Here is a 16,021-nt window from a genome sequence, read left to right on the forward strand (position 1 = left end):
CCCGTTGAAAAACGCTGTTTGACCTGACAATCTAGTAAGGTATAGCGTGACGGAGTCCAATTAACGTACATGTGTGTGCACGCACTTCCTGTTTGGGCACGCACGGCTCACCCACTCCTGCTGCGATTGACACAGCTAGAGCCAATGAGCAAGCCCAGAAGACGCGATGTCCTCCAGGACCCGCCGATCGTTCGATACACAACAGCGGCCTGCCTATGTAAACAAAGCAGATCACCATTCTGTGAAAAGGGGAGGTAGCGATCCTGTTTTATTCCAAGCAGGAACACTGATCTCTTCCTTCCAACAGTACAAACACTCCCCACAGTTAGCAAGCACACCCTTGGAAAACATTTAACCCTTTGATCCTAGTTCCACCCACTTTTACAAGGTGGTCTTATAACTAAAGACCACCCCTCATTTTTGGATATCGAGCTATAATTTTATTTTTTTCTTACGTCCAATCTCAGCCACGGTGCAGGACCATCATGTCCCATTTCTGTAGCGAGCACCCCCCCTTCACTCCCGCGGCTTTCTGGGACCTGCATCTCCCAGAAAACAAGCTGGCCATTCCCCAAGCCCTGTGAGACTTGCACATGCACAGTAGCAAACCAGCTTAAGTCGCTGATCGCCATTACTAGAAAAAAAACAAAACACTAATATACACACACACACACACAGACCATAGTTTGTAGACACCAACTTTTGCGCAAATTAATATACGCTTAGAAAAAAAAAAAAAAAAAAAATTAACAAGGTAGAATACGATGGCCCTGTACTATGTAACCACTGTGGCCAATCACAGATCACAACTGTACACAATGAATAGCGAAAGCTATAAGCGAAAGCCATTGTGTAAAACTTGAAAATGTGATCACTGCGATTGGTCACATCGATCACATGGTACCAGGGCCAGCCAGGTATAATGATCTGTGTTCTGCTGTGTGTGGTGACACAGATCACCAGCACAACCCCTAGGGCGCGCAGAAGGGCATCATATGATGGTCCACCTAGAATAATAGTGCTCCCACTTAACCATGGTATAATAAGCCTAGCGTGAGGCGGCAGGATGAGGTTAATCAAGTTTTGGTATAAGATTTTGATGATGTGCTAGGTTTTTAGTTTATCGATAGACCTTCGGTTATACAATCTTCTACTTGTAAATCTGCAGGCTAGCTTGGCCCACTGATGGAGTTTACCATTACTAGGTGACAGGCAACTTTTCCATTACACTGTAGGTGGTAAAAATGTATGTACAATACTACCACGATCAGCTGCCAGTCCAGCATCTGAGGTTTGCTGTACATCTTTTATGGGGTAAGGCCTGTCAGCACAAGGTCAATTGACTGTAAAACATACCTGCAGAAAAAGAAAACTGCACATACTTATATTCCAGCAGCCTGTTATCTCAAAAGCGGGCACTTCACTGCTTCCTTGACCTCTGCGATTACTCACACACTTCCTTGTGTGTGAATAACCTAGACCCCCAGCTTGATTCTCATGCTGTGAGGTCTCTACAGCGATGTACAGGCTGGAATAGTAGTGAAGTGGTGGCTTTATTAAATAAACGGCCACCAGAGTCAAGCACATGTTTTACATACAAGAGAAGAGGGGGGGGGGGAACCCACACACAGCTGTCCTAATGGTTAACCCTTATGACTGCTCAACACATGTGCAGCAGTAAAAAGGGGGACTTCAAATGCCCACATGCTGCACATAGGGCCACACACACGCCCATACAGGACCATGTTTCCCGCATGGTATTGTACCCCTGTGTGAATGATGCGCCGATGACAGCCAAAAATGTATGTGCCAAGAGCATGCACAAAGCCAGCTCTCCATCTTGGGTAAAATATTGATAGCCAGCTGGACTGGCTATCAATGGAGTCCCAAGCCCTTAAAAAAAAAAAAAAAAAAAAAAAAAAAGAAGAGCGGGAAGTGAGCGGGAAGGGGTTTAAGGACTTTGCAGATTGTCCAACCATGACACGACAGTTCCTGCAGAGAATCACTGCATTTTGTGGTTACAATACACAGTAGCTGTGACCAGCCTATTAGTATAAAAACCTAACATAAAAAGCAACAATAGGTTTGTGTTTTTTTTTTTACCTGGTGGTCCCCTCCTCGGCTGAAAAGTAGGGCGTCTCGTGACGCTGCTCACGAGTACGAGAAAGCTGAACTTGACTGTCCGGTTTACTTTCAGTTCTTGACTGCAATACAAAAAAGTAAAGTCAACTGTACAAGCCACGCTAAGAAAAATCACATTTTATTATAGTATTTATGTATTTGAAGGTTATGTGCTTTTCTTGCCTATACCATGTAGTTGTACAATTAGATTTCAAGGACCTATTTTTAACAGCAGTATCTGCTTTCCGCTAATTACTCCACACGGCACCTGCTTTTTACAGGGCTGTGTGGAGTCTGACATCTTGCAGTGTCTTTTCTGCACAACACTAAAGAGAACACTCAAGGATAGGAGGAAAGACTTGTCAGTCATTGACAGGTTTCCTCCTCCTGTTAACCCCAAATTTAATAAACTGAAACAAATTAAAAAATTGCAAAGCACACAAAACTTTGCTTTTGTAAAATGTGAAAGGTTCCCCCCCCCCCCTCCCCTTTTGAAAAAATTTGCAGTTTGGCCAGAGTTGGGGACAATTTATGAAGCATTGGTAAGGCTAAGTGGTGAAAAGTATGTGTAATGGCATCCTGAAAGATTTTTAACATAAAATGTACATGCTTGGTGGGGGGGGGGGGGGGGGGGGGGGGGGGGGGACAAACTAAAAAAAAAAAAAAGTACTAGAAAAAACACATAGCCTCAGAAACTTAACTACCTGTGAAGCAGGAGCTTTTATAACATGGGGAGGAATTCCTGAAGATGGTACAGTACCACTTGGAGGCAGGTTTTTACTTGTCACTGATGCCCAAGAGAAAGCCTAAAGGAAATACAAAGGAAACTTACCAATTGCTCCATTCTGCTAAACTGAAAAACACCTGCATCATCTAAAATAAACACCAGTCTTATTTGGTGGTTTGACTTTAACCTTATATTAGTCAGTTTAAAAACTTAAAAGCAGTATAGGCAGAATAAAAAAATAAATAATCAAATCACATACTATGAAAAAAATAAATAAAAACAATTGTGATTACATCAGACATGCTTTTTATACTAGCCCACTGTCACAACAGTAATCTAACTGGGTAAGGAAAGCATATATTACTTTAAAACTAATCATGCTTACTACCCTTACAAGTGAGATCAGGATCCAGCAGTGCTGTCAGCCAGGTGTGTTAGATCTTAAGATGGGACTAGAAGAATTGATACATTTTGTCTACAGTACCAAGGTAAAGCAGTATTAAAAGCAAAAATGTAATACATTATTGGTTAGCTGCAATCATTTTCACCCAGCAGTGCAACTAGCAACACTTCCGGTATTGGTGTCTCTACTTTGCTGGAGGCAAGGAGGCGCTACCAAGACAGAAGCACTGTCAAATCTGGGAAGTCTGTAGTGTTCGATGCATTAGCAGATTTTGTAGATAATACTGCCAAATACCAGCTAACACTTTAAAGAGGAGTTCCACCTAAAAATTTAAACTTCCTCTTAACCCACTCCTCGCCCCCTTACATGCCACATTTGGCATGTAATTTTTTTTTTTGGGGGGGGGGGGGGGGGGGGGGGCTTCAGGAGAAGGGACTTCCTGTCCCACTTCCTCCTTCCGCCGTGGAAGCAGAGCCCGGCCGGCGCGTCGCTCGAGCCGTGGAGTAGGTAAGTGTCAGTTTATTAAAAGCCAGCAGCTACACTTTTTATAGCTGCTGACTTTTAATAAACTTAAAAAATGGGTGGAAAACCCCTTTAAGCAGCTACAGCAACAGGTTTTTATTTTTTTTTAAATTTAGGATTTACATAAATGGATACAAGCTGACCATTGTAAGCACCCCTGTCAGTCAATGGACTGTCTGAACACATTTCTGCTGATCACCATATCAAAATAAAAAGGGAAAATATAAGACATAAAACATAAAAAGCCAACACAGCCTCCGAATTAATAAGCTTCAATGTAAAAAACTAATTGGGGGGGGGGGCACCAATATGATATGCCTTTGCAGTACTAACTGGTAAAAATGTAAGAACAGGGCAATTTAATGGTAGATAAACTAAAAGGACTCCAACGATGCAGACCAACTAGCACAGGCTACCACAAACAAAACCAGTATTTGGAGCTGAACCACCAACAATGGTTATTTACCTTCAGCTAGGTATTTTGGGAAGAGGGGATGTGTGCCCTACAAATGCAAACATCGCTAGGTCAATACTTTGAATTAAACTAATCCTACATGCAATATCAAAATCTTAAAGTGGAGCCCCACCCAAAAGGGGAAGCTCTGCTTAGGGTAGTGTTAACCACTTCCTTCCCACCCATAGACATACGATATCCGCAGGAGGGATCCTCCCATCCTGGGCAGGCGTCATATGACGTCTTGGGCTTCCCGGTAGTCTAGGGGCTGTGCCGCATCACTCGGGAGCCGATACGCGTGCCTGGCGGCTGCGATGTCCGCCCACGATTGCCCGATAACATAGCAGGACCGTGGATTGCCTTATCAGGTGAGAGGAGACCGATGGCGTGTTCCCAGTACAGAGGAACACTGATTGTCTCCTCCCCTTGTGAGTCCCCTCCCCCTACAGTTAGAATTACTCCCTAGGCAACAGTTAACCCCTTGATCGCCCCCTAGTGTCAACCCCTGCCCGTGACATTTATACAGTAATCAGTGCATTTTTATAGCACTAATCACTGTATAAAATGTGAATGGTTCCAAAATAGTGTCAAAAGCGTCCGATATGTCCGCCGCAATGTCACAGTCCCGATATAAAATTGCAGACTGCCATTTCTAGTTTTATCCACCCCCCCCCCCCCCCCCCACCCCGTTGACACTAAATTTTGCGCCAACCAATAAATACACGCTTATTGCATTTTATTTTTACCAAAATATGTACTAGAATACATATCCGAATAAACTGCAGGAAAAAAATGGTTTTAAGAAAAATAAAAAATTGGGATATTGTAGCAAAAAGTAAAAAATGGTTTTCAAATTTGTCACTCTTTATAGCGCAAAAAATAAAGAACGCAGAAGTGATAATACCACTAAAAGAAAGCCATTTGTCAGGGGGGGGGGGGGGGGGGGGGGGGGGGGACAATAAAAATGTAATTTTGGTACAGTGTAGCATGACCGCGCAGTTGTCATTCAAAGTGCAACCGCGCTGAAAATTGGCCTGGGCAGGAATGGGGTGAAAATGCCCTGTATTACAATACTATTTGGTGGAATGAGCACCATTTTAGAGTAAGCCTAGCCTGTTCATCCTTTAAAAAGGAGTGTACGAGTGCTGAAATAGACACTTTTTCTGGTAACCTCAAATTCCACCAAAGGCTGGATCATACCTATGCAGTTTTAGTGCTTTTTGCAGATTTGCACCTGCAGAACGTGTTCCATAGAAAACCATGTTATATGACTGTAGTGCAAATCTGCAAAATGCAAAAAGCACTAAAACTGCATAGGTGTGAATCCAGCCTTAGTCCTGCCAATTTCGGCCAGTGGTCCCTCTCCTTTTAAACTGAGATTGTTAAGCCAATAATGGAGTACTGATACACTGTCATCAGAAAAAAAAAAAAACTCTGCCCTGCAACTGGTACAGTTCTCCCGATTTCCTGTCCAATGACCTGAAGGTGGCAACAAAAACTATCATATTACATATGAAATTACCGTGTCCTTGAATGTACAATTAAAACTGTTGCTCTAACTGCTTAAAAGGGGTTGTAAAGGTTTGTTTTGTTTGTTCACTTACATTTTCCTTTGATTTCCCTTCTAAAAAAAAATATATTCTTTGGTTGTCTGAATTTCTCACTTCCTGTTTCTCTGTAAGCTGTTCTGCTGACTAACCCCCCCGCCAGAAGGGCTCGGATGATGGTGGCAAGCTTACTGGAGGAGAAACAGGAAGTGAGAAATTCAGACAGAAAAAATTTTTTTTTAGAAGGGAAATCAAAGGAAAAGGGTACGTGAACCAATAATGCACTAGCTTTAAATTAACCCATTTAGAAAATAAACAAACCTTTACATTCATGCGAGAGAGCTCGCATGGCGATGAGTCCTTGCAGGCTCGCTCCCGTGATACAGCGAGCGGCCATAGCCGTTCACTGTATCACTCAGCCCTCGGCACGCCGCGTCACTGCATGTGATTGACAGCGGTCGCCAGCCAATGGCTGCGCTGCTCTCAATCCATCCGCTCTAGCCAATTAGCGGCCAGGCTGAGGGCGAAGAGGATCTCGGGACAAAGTGCGGACTTTTGAAGGGGTCAGGCAAGTAAAAAACAGAGGCTGGGGGGGTCGGCATCATCAGATTGCATTAAGGTGACATTTTTTTTCCCCCCTTTAAGCGCAAAGTCACATACCCCGGCAATCATTCGGAGAGTGGCGGTCAGGTGATCTATGTAAATAAGGCAGTATGCGTGTCTGCTAGTAAGGAAGATGGAGATCTTGTGTTTCTGCTAAGCAAAACAGTCTTCCTACAGTGCAATCATGCCCCCCAGTTAAAAACCATTTAACCCTTTGATTGGCCCGTTCCCTGTCAGTGTAATTTGCACATTGAAAGTGCATTTTTTTTTTAGCACCGATCCCTGCATTTGTGTCACTAGCCCCCAAAAAGTGTCACTATGTGTCAGATTTAAAATATGTCAACTAAAGCAGACAGCCCTTCCCCAAGTACTCGGCGCTTATGGAAACAGATAGTGCTTATAAAACTATAAACTATAAAACCTTTGGGGGGGAATTCCGTTTTGGTTTAATAATTAAAACAGCAGAAATAAGACTTGCACTTACACTTTGGTAGAGTAAGTCAGGCAGTACATGTAAAATCTCCCATCACCCGATCGGGTCACAGAAAAGCATCCAGGGCGGCATCTACCGCTCGGTTCAGGTTTTACTCTACTCTGACTTACTCTACCAAAGTGTAAGTGCAAGTCTTATTTTATGCTGTTTTAATTATTAAACCAAAACGGAATTATGCTATGGGCCACTGTTTGTTTCTTTTCTCACATGGGAGAGGATATCCAAGGAGGATTGGATTGGATTTATCCCCAGCTGTGATTTAAGTTATTATACAACGCTCATTACCCAGCGTTGTCTGGTAAGAGTTTTACTTGCTCATTGCACGAGTGGTGGTGGTTTATAAGGATATCACTGGATCTTCTCCACAGGAGAAGGAGATTTCCTTCATAGTCTTCTCCGGAACATCTTGTTTGGGACTATTCTTTCTACCATTGGCTTTTCAAATGAACTTTGGACTGTCACATCATAGTATTTAAATTCCACTAGGAGCGCTTGATAAGAGATATATATATATTAGAGTTTATATGTTGTTGTGGTGTCAGACTTGTCTGCCTCAATCCCGAATAAAAAAAAAACCCACACACGCGGATTGCCGCCATTAGTAGTAAAAATAAATAACATTCATAAATCTATCCCATAGTTTGTACACGCTACAACTTTTGCGCAACCCAATCAATACACACTTATTGGGATTTGTTTTACCAAAAACAGTAGAAAGACTATATAGTGGTCTAAGTTGACAGACATCCGATTTAAAATTTTACTGATAGGTTTTTTCTTCAAAATTGTTAGGCTTGTTTTATTAGCACAAAAAATAAAATCCGCAGAGGTGATCCAATACCACCAAAAGAAAGCTCTATTTGTGGGAACATCAATTTTATTTGGTTAGAGTGTGGCATGATGGTCAGTTAAAGCAACGCAGCGCAAAAAGGTCAACAACCTGCCGGAGCTGAAGAGGTTAAAGTGTTAGCAGGAGTTTGGCTTTAATTTGTTAGTCAAGTCAATCTAAAATTTGCTAGTGCATCCAACACCATCCTCTATCCAAATTTGACAATGCTGCTGTCCTAACGACATCTGTTGTTCCCTCTCCAGTGACATGAAGACACCCTAAGAGCCGATTCACGCTGGGGTGACTTTGGGGGGAAACTCGATCTCAAGACGACTTCAGAGGCGACTTGCAAAATGACTTCTGTATTGAAGTCAATGCGAGTCGCCCCCAAAGTTGTACAAGAACGGTTCCATTTAACAGAGCGAAACGCAACTTGTCAGGCAGCTGAGTCGCCTGACGAGTCGCCCCTGTGTGAACCGGCTCCAAGACATCAACTAAGGCTCACCAGGTAAAAAAAAAAAAGGGGGGGGGGGAAGAAAACTAAAAGCAGATAATACAAGGATTGAGAAGCTACAATAAATCACTTTTGTTTTTGGTGTAAAACTGCTTTAGGAACAAACTTCATACTTCCTGCATCTGTAATGGATTACTGCCTGGAAACACTTCTATTGTGAAAATCATTTGTTTGATATTTTCTAACATTTACCATGCAATTATGGTCTTGGCTGAGGTTTTCACTTAAAGAATGCAATTAATCCCCCCCCCCCCCCCCCCCCCCCCCCCCAAAAAAAGTAATCATGGTGATGGTGCAATATATTGTGGTCGACACCACTCTTTCTACACACAAGACACGTGTTTAAATGGAAGTGATCAGCAACATGATTATCAAAATAATAACAGATACATGGCAGACTGCCCCTTTTTCAGGTAAATTCCAATAAACATTGTATAGGCATTTGTCTGGAAAAGATGGAGGAAAAAAAACACACACACACAACACACACACACACAACACACACCACAAAGAATGTACCTTTGGTGGTTCTTGGGGGAGAGGGATAGGGTCAGCAGGAGGGTGGTGTGGGTGACTTGTCCTCAAGTTCCTCTATATGCTTTTCTTCTGGCTCTGGTTTATCTCTTCACTCTTAACTTCTTGTTCAGGCTCTGGTTCTGGTTCATGAATGGGATTCTTCTAAAGACTCCTCTACTCCATTACTAATAAAAAATAAATAAAAAAAAGGAATAATTTAAAATAAAAAAATGTACCAAGTACCAGCAAAGTTAAGAAAGAAAAAAAGTTGAACTTACGACACTGGATGAGGAATCATTATATGAGCTGTTGGAGTTTTCTTGTACAGGTTCAGGGATAGCTGTCTTTCTTCTGGTTCTTCTTCTGCTTCTTCCTCAGATTCTGGCGATTGAAATTTATATATTTTCAATATCTCAAAAAAGTACATAGTAAGTGTTCATGTATACTGGAGGTTTTTACTGCAGCCGTTAAGGGTATTTGTCTTTTTTCTGCCTCTAAATGCTGCTGCATGTTGGCGTATGCATTATCCACACAGGCATTTAGAAGCAAAAAAAAAAAAATAGAATAAGTGCACTGCCAGCATGTCCAAGAGCAGCATTTTGGCATAAAAAAAAAAATTGACATATGTTAAGGCTAAGCACATCAAGTGCTTAAGCGTTAATTCTTTTCAATGGGCAGAATAAATTCTTTCCAATTGATCAACTGCCATGACGCACCCCAAACCCATTTACAAGCATCAAGCGATTTTTTTCTGCTAAACGGCGCTGTCAGGAAGAAATGCGTCCAGGAGAGCATGGTTAAACGCCAGTGTGCATGAGGCCTTATGTCAGGTACACTATGAAAAGTGAATTATAAAAACAAATTCAAGTCTTAAGACACTTGCCTTCATCCAGCTATGCTTCCGAATCCAAAAACCTCATCCTCATAACGAAAGATGTCATTATGAACATAAAATATTGTTTGGGACAGATCCCTGTAAAAAAAAAAAAAAAAAAAAAAAAATGCATGCATTCATTTTTACAAATACTCTCATAAAACATACACAGGAACACACTTTATCTCAAATATCTTCAGAAGGTTCTAGAGTTTACATTCCGATCTGACCCACAAAGCAGCAAAAATCATGACCAAACACTGGACATTCTCAATGTTCTACAACATGCAAGGCAAACTTGCATCTGCAAAAGGGCCATCACCTCCCCCTTATATTTACCTAGCCTGTAGGGTCGCTGCTTATTCCTTGAGTTGCAGCCAGCACTGAAAGCAGCAGTGAATGTAAACTTACGATAATGTCGCAGTGACACACCATTCTTAAAAATTAGAGGTGTACTTATCTAGTGATTTGATTCTGCAACACCTGTGTAAGGGAGACCATAAATCCCAGAGCCATGACATCACCTATAAAGGTCCCATGGCTCAGCCGTTGCCACTCATGTCCCCTGCAGCAGCTTCTCAATTGACATAACTAAAACTGCAGGATCATTTGTTACAGCCAGATATAAAATAGAGGCAGCAGCTACAAATAATGTAGCTGCTGACATATTAGGACACTTCCAGCTGTCTATATTCAAGCTGATAATTCAATCAGCCGTTGGGTGGTGCTGCTGCCATCTCCGCCAAGGGAAACCAGCAGTAAAGCCTTGTGACTTCACAGCTGGTTTCTTATGGCGCTTGCACAAAGCGCACTGCACTCATTGGGCCGGCCAAACTTCAGGCTGAGTTTGCTGCAGCAAACTCAGAAGAATAGCAACTAGTCTTTTCTTTCATTTTGAGTATAATGGATTGTCAGGGCCATTTCCAAAACAATGTCAATTTGCCATGCTCTTTAAGCTCAGAGATCAGTTTGTGCTTTGCTATGCCATCCCAGAATTGATTAATAATGCAAATTACATATGCCATACCTGTTCCTAAGCTGAAAAATAAAATAAAAAAAGTAATCAATTAAATCAGAAACAAACACCCGTGGATTACCCCACCACATCCATCATGCCTCAGTTTGTGTAGCAAAGCAGTCCAAGAGCATAAAAAAATAAAAAAAATAAAAAAAGGAGATGGACTCCATGAAGATTTTAAAGGCACAAATACACAATTTCTTAATCATCTACATAAAACACAGATCCTTCCGGGTGGCTCTTTCTAAATGTCTGGCACTGGATGAGGCCTGAATATTCACCAGGTAAACATTTAGAAAAAGAAGACCAAAAAGAGCAAGAATCACTCACAGATCTAGTAGGATGCACCTTACCAGGAAAAGGAAGACGGCCATAAGTTTGGACTACGTCTGCCTGAGTCATCTAATGATGGTGGGCAAGGAAGCCAGACTAAAGGGACCCATATGGAAAATTAAAGGAATCCATCTACCTGAAGAAGCAGTGGCTGAAAGTTACTCACAACACATACAGGCAGAGGGGAATTTCCTTCTGTTGAACCAGAGGTAGATGGAGGGACAGGAGAACAAAGGTCCAGGTTGTGGCAAACAGAAACGATCTTAGGCAAGAAGGAAGTCCTGGGCCTCAACACCACCTTGTCCCTATGCAAAACCAGAAAGGGTTCCTTGCAGGATACAGATACCAGCTCAGGCACTCATGTTGTAGAGGTAATAGCAACACAAACCACCATCTTGTGGGTGAAAGAAGAATGTCTAATGAGTCTACATGGTGATCTTGAAAGATCAGGAATAACCGACTCAGATCCCACAGAGTGACAGGGGCACAGAGGGATTTTACATGGGAAACTCCCTGTACTAAAAGTAATATTCAAGGAGTAAAAGATTAACGATTTCTAAAACAAGATAGTCCAGGAATAAACCTTACTAACCCCTCAGTGTTTGCCACTCCACTGGCTTACGATCAATCAATTAAACTAAAGCAAAACTTGACAACTTTGCCCTCAGCTACATCACCAACCTCATCTCAAAATATCAACCAAGCCAACCACTTTGATCCTACCAAGTCCTCCTGCTCTCGTCACTTCCTTACATGCTCACCCCCAGAGCCTCTCTCTCAGATCTCTACCCCAACGAGAGAGAGAGAGAGACTTGTAAAGCGCAACACATGCGAACTGAATCGCCTCTGGGCGCTGTTATCCATTTCATGGGTAAGGAACCCCTTGACCTCAGAAGAGATGGGTTTTAATCTTTCTCCTGAAGGCCAAGTGGTCCGACTCCAGTCGGATGGTGGTTGGTAGTGCATTCCACAGGCGAGGTCCAGCTGTCCACAGGCGAGGTCCAGGCGAGGCGAGGTCCAGCTAGTTCCTACTCTGCCTGCCTTTAGGCAATCCTTGAAAACTCATCTGTTGAGTTGCTACCTAGAGGTGGGATAGGTTTCCCTAAATTACACTTTTCAAACAACTCAACCCCATAAAAGTGAAAACCTTTTGTATATTTTTTTCTTCCCTTTAGATTGCAAACTCTCATGAGCAAAGCCCACCTAACCCTCTTGTCCTGAATTATATTGTAACTGTACTTATTCTGTAAAGCACTGTGCAAACTGTTGGGGCTATATATATATATATTGTGTAACAACCTAATCCCTGAAAATGCTGGTCTAGACCCAGCAGCAGTTAGTCTCCTATAGAGAACCACCTAGGGCTAGGTCTTTTGCATAATGTGAAAGATGAAGTTATGCAGAGTAAATAGATACCCAACATGTCACCCTTCAAAATTGCACACGCTCGCATTGCAGAGTATGGGGCAGAGTATTGTATGTATTGGGATGGATGGATGGCTGGCTCTGTGACTGCATTTGTCACAGATCCAGCCCACAGCACTGCTGCTGCCTCCGCTCTCCCCCCTCTCCTCTCACACTGTACCGTTCGGTACAGAGAGGGGAGGGAGGAACCGGCGTCACCACATGACGCCGTTTTTTTTACAAGTGATTGCTCCGTCATTGGACGGAGCGATCGCGTGGTAAACCGCCGCTATCAGCAGCGATTTACCAGGACCCGGCGGTCACGGACACTCCCGGGTGCGCGCCCCAGGGTGCGCGATTCTGGGAGGACGTCACACGACGTCCTCCCAGAGTTAAGGAAGCACCCTGCCACCATTATTCTACGGCGTGCGGTGGTTAAAGTCCAATGTTGACACAAAACCACACACCCTCCAAAGTCTTTTACATACTACTGACCATGTAGCCTCAAAGGCTGACTGTACCAAAACTACCACAGTATAGTGTGGTTTAGCACAGAGATGGGAAAAACTGCAGGGGTTCCAAGTGATGCAGAGTCATGACTGAATGACCACAAAACAATATCTTTACAAACTGGGGCAAACACCCCAGGCAAAGCAATGAAAGTCACAGCATGCACCCTGCATACAAACCAAAGAGCCAGACAGTATCTCTGAGATCAGGTCTCAGGCACACCGCCAGCACAAAATGAACAGTGGTGCCAACCCACAACCTGTGCCACTCCTCCAAGCAGAGACCACCGAGCCATGCAGAAAAAGGTTAAGAAGAGTCCAGTGCATGTGCCAGCTTTGCCCCTCAAGGACGTTCTCAGCCCAGCAGAGGAAGCTGGTGGAAAGTTTGATGGTTCATGCATGAGAAAACCCATGTCTAGCCAATGAAGGATAGGAAAAAACTACTCATAAAAAGGAGTAGGGAATCCCTAATCATAATCCCTATCATACTAGTCTTAACGAAATAGCAGTTGGCTGGTAGCTGAAAAAACAAAGGGGAAGTCATCAACTGTAGGAGGGAGAGGAAAAAATAAAACTGAAAACTTGCTTTCTTAATCAACTGCGGTAAATTCCAAGATTTCATTTATCTAGCTTGACTCCACCAGCAGCTGTTGATTGTAGAAACGTCTTTCAAAGAAAACAAGCCCACTATCCCAAAAAGACTAGCAAAAGCTGAGGCATGATTGTCGTGGGGCGGTTTATCTTGGGCTGGCCACCTTTTGTTGCTAGTGTCCCATTTCTCCTGAAGAGCAGCATAACCTGACAGTCTAAAAATGCCTGTGTCCCCTGGGACGATAAAGAGGCTTTTGTAGTTTTACAAATTCCCTGGAAAATCTTGATCTTGTCCTTATAAAATATAAAGGAGAAATTTAAGTCCTCTTGCTGTGGCCTGCCTCCCCTATGGGTGTCAATCTCACGGATAGTTTGATGCATGCGCAGGATGTGCCAAAATGCTCTGTTCACCCTTCAGGACTTGCCAGAGCCCTGCTGCACATCTGCGCATGCGTGAACATCGTGAGATTTAGGATTGTACAAAGAATTTTTCAGTCTGCGTACACCTCAAACACAATCCTGTACCCTCCTAATTGTGTCGTGATCGTTCATGACACACCCACGCAGATGTGCTAAAGCTCTAACAGATACTGGAGGCTGGGCAGAGCCCTTCATCACACAGATTGGGAGCAATGCAATTCTCGCCTAGGCCAGAAAGGCTGAAGTGCAGCACAAAGTGGGGAGGCAGGGGGCTGGAGCCAAATAAAAATTCTTTTAGGGGGTGAAGATCTGCTTTAATGGCCAATGCTAGTGATGAATATAAAAACAAACCAAATAACCATTATGAAAATTGACCACTTTCTAATATTTTGTATTGTCTAGAAGTCAGTCTATCCATACATATGTTGTAATAATTCCATCCTTACCACCACACCCCATCTACATATACCATTTTATTATATAATCTTGAGAAAGTGTCTATATGCTGTATAGAATGCCCTAGATATTTTATTGAATTATAAGCTTTCCCAAACTCAGAGATTGAATATAAAAGACTGGAAAAATCAATATAGAACATTGGCAAACTACTTACCTCTGGGGCAAGCACAAAGGTTTGCATGAATTTTCTCATTGGTTGGCCATTATTAGAAAGTTCACCCATGACCTGGACAACAACTCCGTCACTTAGTGTAGCATGTGCATCGACGTGTCGAATCTTTGTGCGACATTCACTAAACTGAAGGGACATCACCTTCTTGTGAATTTCCTGAATTTTAGAAAACAATTTACAGTCAAAGGGAGATCTTGATGGCAAAACCTACGTTAGATGTAACGGTATTTCTACGAGCCTTCCAGGACGGCACACCAGAGAGATAAGGGCTCCTCCCACAGGAAACACAATCAATTGACAAGTTTGTTATAAGTTCCCACCCCTCCCCTTGCTCCTCAGTATTTAATAAAGTAATCTTGAACTGGTTCACAAGGGGCACCCCATCGGTACTTACCATTTAGCATATAGCTTACCTTTCTTCACATAGGGTGGGTAGTAGGCCTGCCGTCCTGGAAGGCTCGTAGAAATACCGTTACCGGTAGATCTAACGTAGGTTTTCTCCTACGCCTTCCAGGACGGCACACCAGAGAGGATATAAAAGGACCTCAGGCCTACCTCAGGGTGGGACCACAGCTTGGAGGACCTTCCGACCGAAAGCCAGGTCTTGCTGTGACAACAATTCTACACGGTAGTGTTTCAGGAAGGTGTGATGACTTGACCAGGTAGCCGCAGTACGGATCTGGTCCCAGGAGGCACCTGCTCTCTCCGCCCAAGATGTCGCCAGAGATCTGGTTGAATGAGCTTTGATATTAAGTGGAGCTGGTTCTCCTGCACACCGATAAGCCTCTGTAATAGCTTCTCTAATCCATTTTGAGACTGATGGCCTTGAGGCCTGTAATCCCTTCCTGACCCCACCATAGAGGATTAGGAGATGGTTAGATTTCCTGAAACTTTTGGTTCTATCTAAATATATAAGAAGACATCTTCTTACGTCCAAACAGTGGAACTTAAACTCCTTCTCGTTCTTTGGTTCTGAACAAAAGGACGGCAATATCATTTCTTGCGTCCTGTTGAGTAAGGATGCTACTTTAGGTAGGTATAAGGGATCTGCCCTAAGAGTGACCCTGTCTGGTTGCACCCTAAGAAAAGGCTCTTTCATAGACAGAGCTTGCAGATCTCCTACCCTCCTGGCTGTAGTAATAGCCAACAAAAAAGTTAATTTTAACGTAAGGAACCCAAGGGAAACTTTCTCTAAAGGTTCAAAAGGAGGCATAGATAATGACTCTAATACCCTAGTAAGGTCCCATGGTGGACAGAAGCTTTTAAGGACGGGGGACATTCTTTCCCTAGCTAGTAAGAACCTCTTAACTAGGTCGTCCTTCGCTAATCTTTTATCCAGGTACACCGAGAGGGCCGCTACCTGTACTCGCAGGGTGCTAACCTTAAGCCCAGCGTCCGCTCCATCCTGGAGAAAATCCAGGATAACCGGAACCGACTGGGAAGACTTTTGTCTTTTTCTACTCCAGGTCTGGAAAGTTCTCCATATCTTTGAGTAGATCTTTCTAGTGACCG

The 16,021-nt window shown here is 43.1% G+C and overlaps 1 protein-coding gene across 1 annotated transcript in view; it reads right to left on the reverse strand.

Annotated features, from left to right (window-relative positions):
• Positions 1–16,021, reverse strand: part of G3BP2 (G3BP stress granule assembly factor 2) — a 43,968-nt gene that overhangs the window by 9,132 nt on the left and 18,815 nt on the right. The window contains 15 exon segments of the mRNA XM_040327753.1: positions 116–120; positions 2,104–2,144; positions 2,146–2,204; positions 2,826–2,927; positions 8,733–8,774; positions 8,776–8,834; positions 8,837–8,885; positions 8,887–8,914; positions 9,008–9,021; positions 9,023–9,069; positions 9,072–9,110; positions 9,613–9,638; positions 9,640–9,683; positions 9,685–9,702; positions 14,492–14,665. Coding sequence (XP_040183687.1) covers positions 116–120; positions 2,104–2,144; positions 2,146–2,204; positions 2,826–2,927; positions 8,733–8,774; positions 8,776–8,834; positions 8,837–8,885; positions 8,887–8,914; positions 9,008–9,021; positions 9,023–9,069; positions 9,072–9,110; positions 9,613–9,638; positions 9,640–9,683; positions 9,685–9,702; positions 14,492–14,665 — 747 coding nt within the window.

This window comes from Rana temporaria, chromosome 1, assembly GCF_905171775.1.
Source record: "Rana temporaria chromosome 1, aRanTem1.1, whole genome shotgun sequence".
NCBI classification, from domain to species: Eukaryota; Metazoa; Chordata; class Amphibia; order Anura; family Ranidae; genus Rana; species Rana temporaria.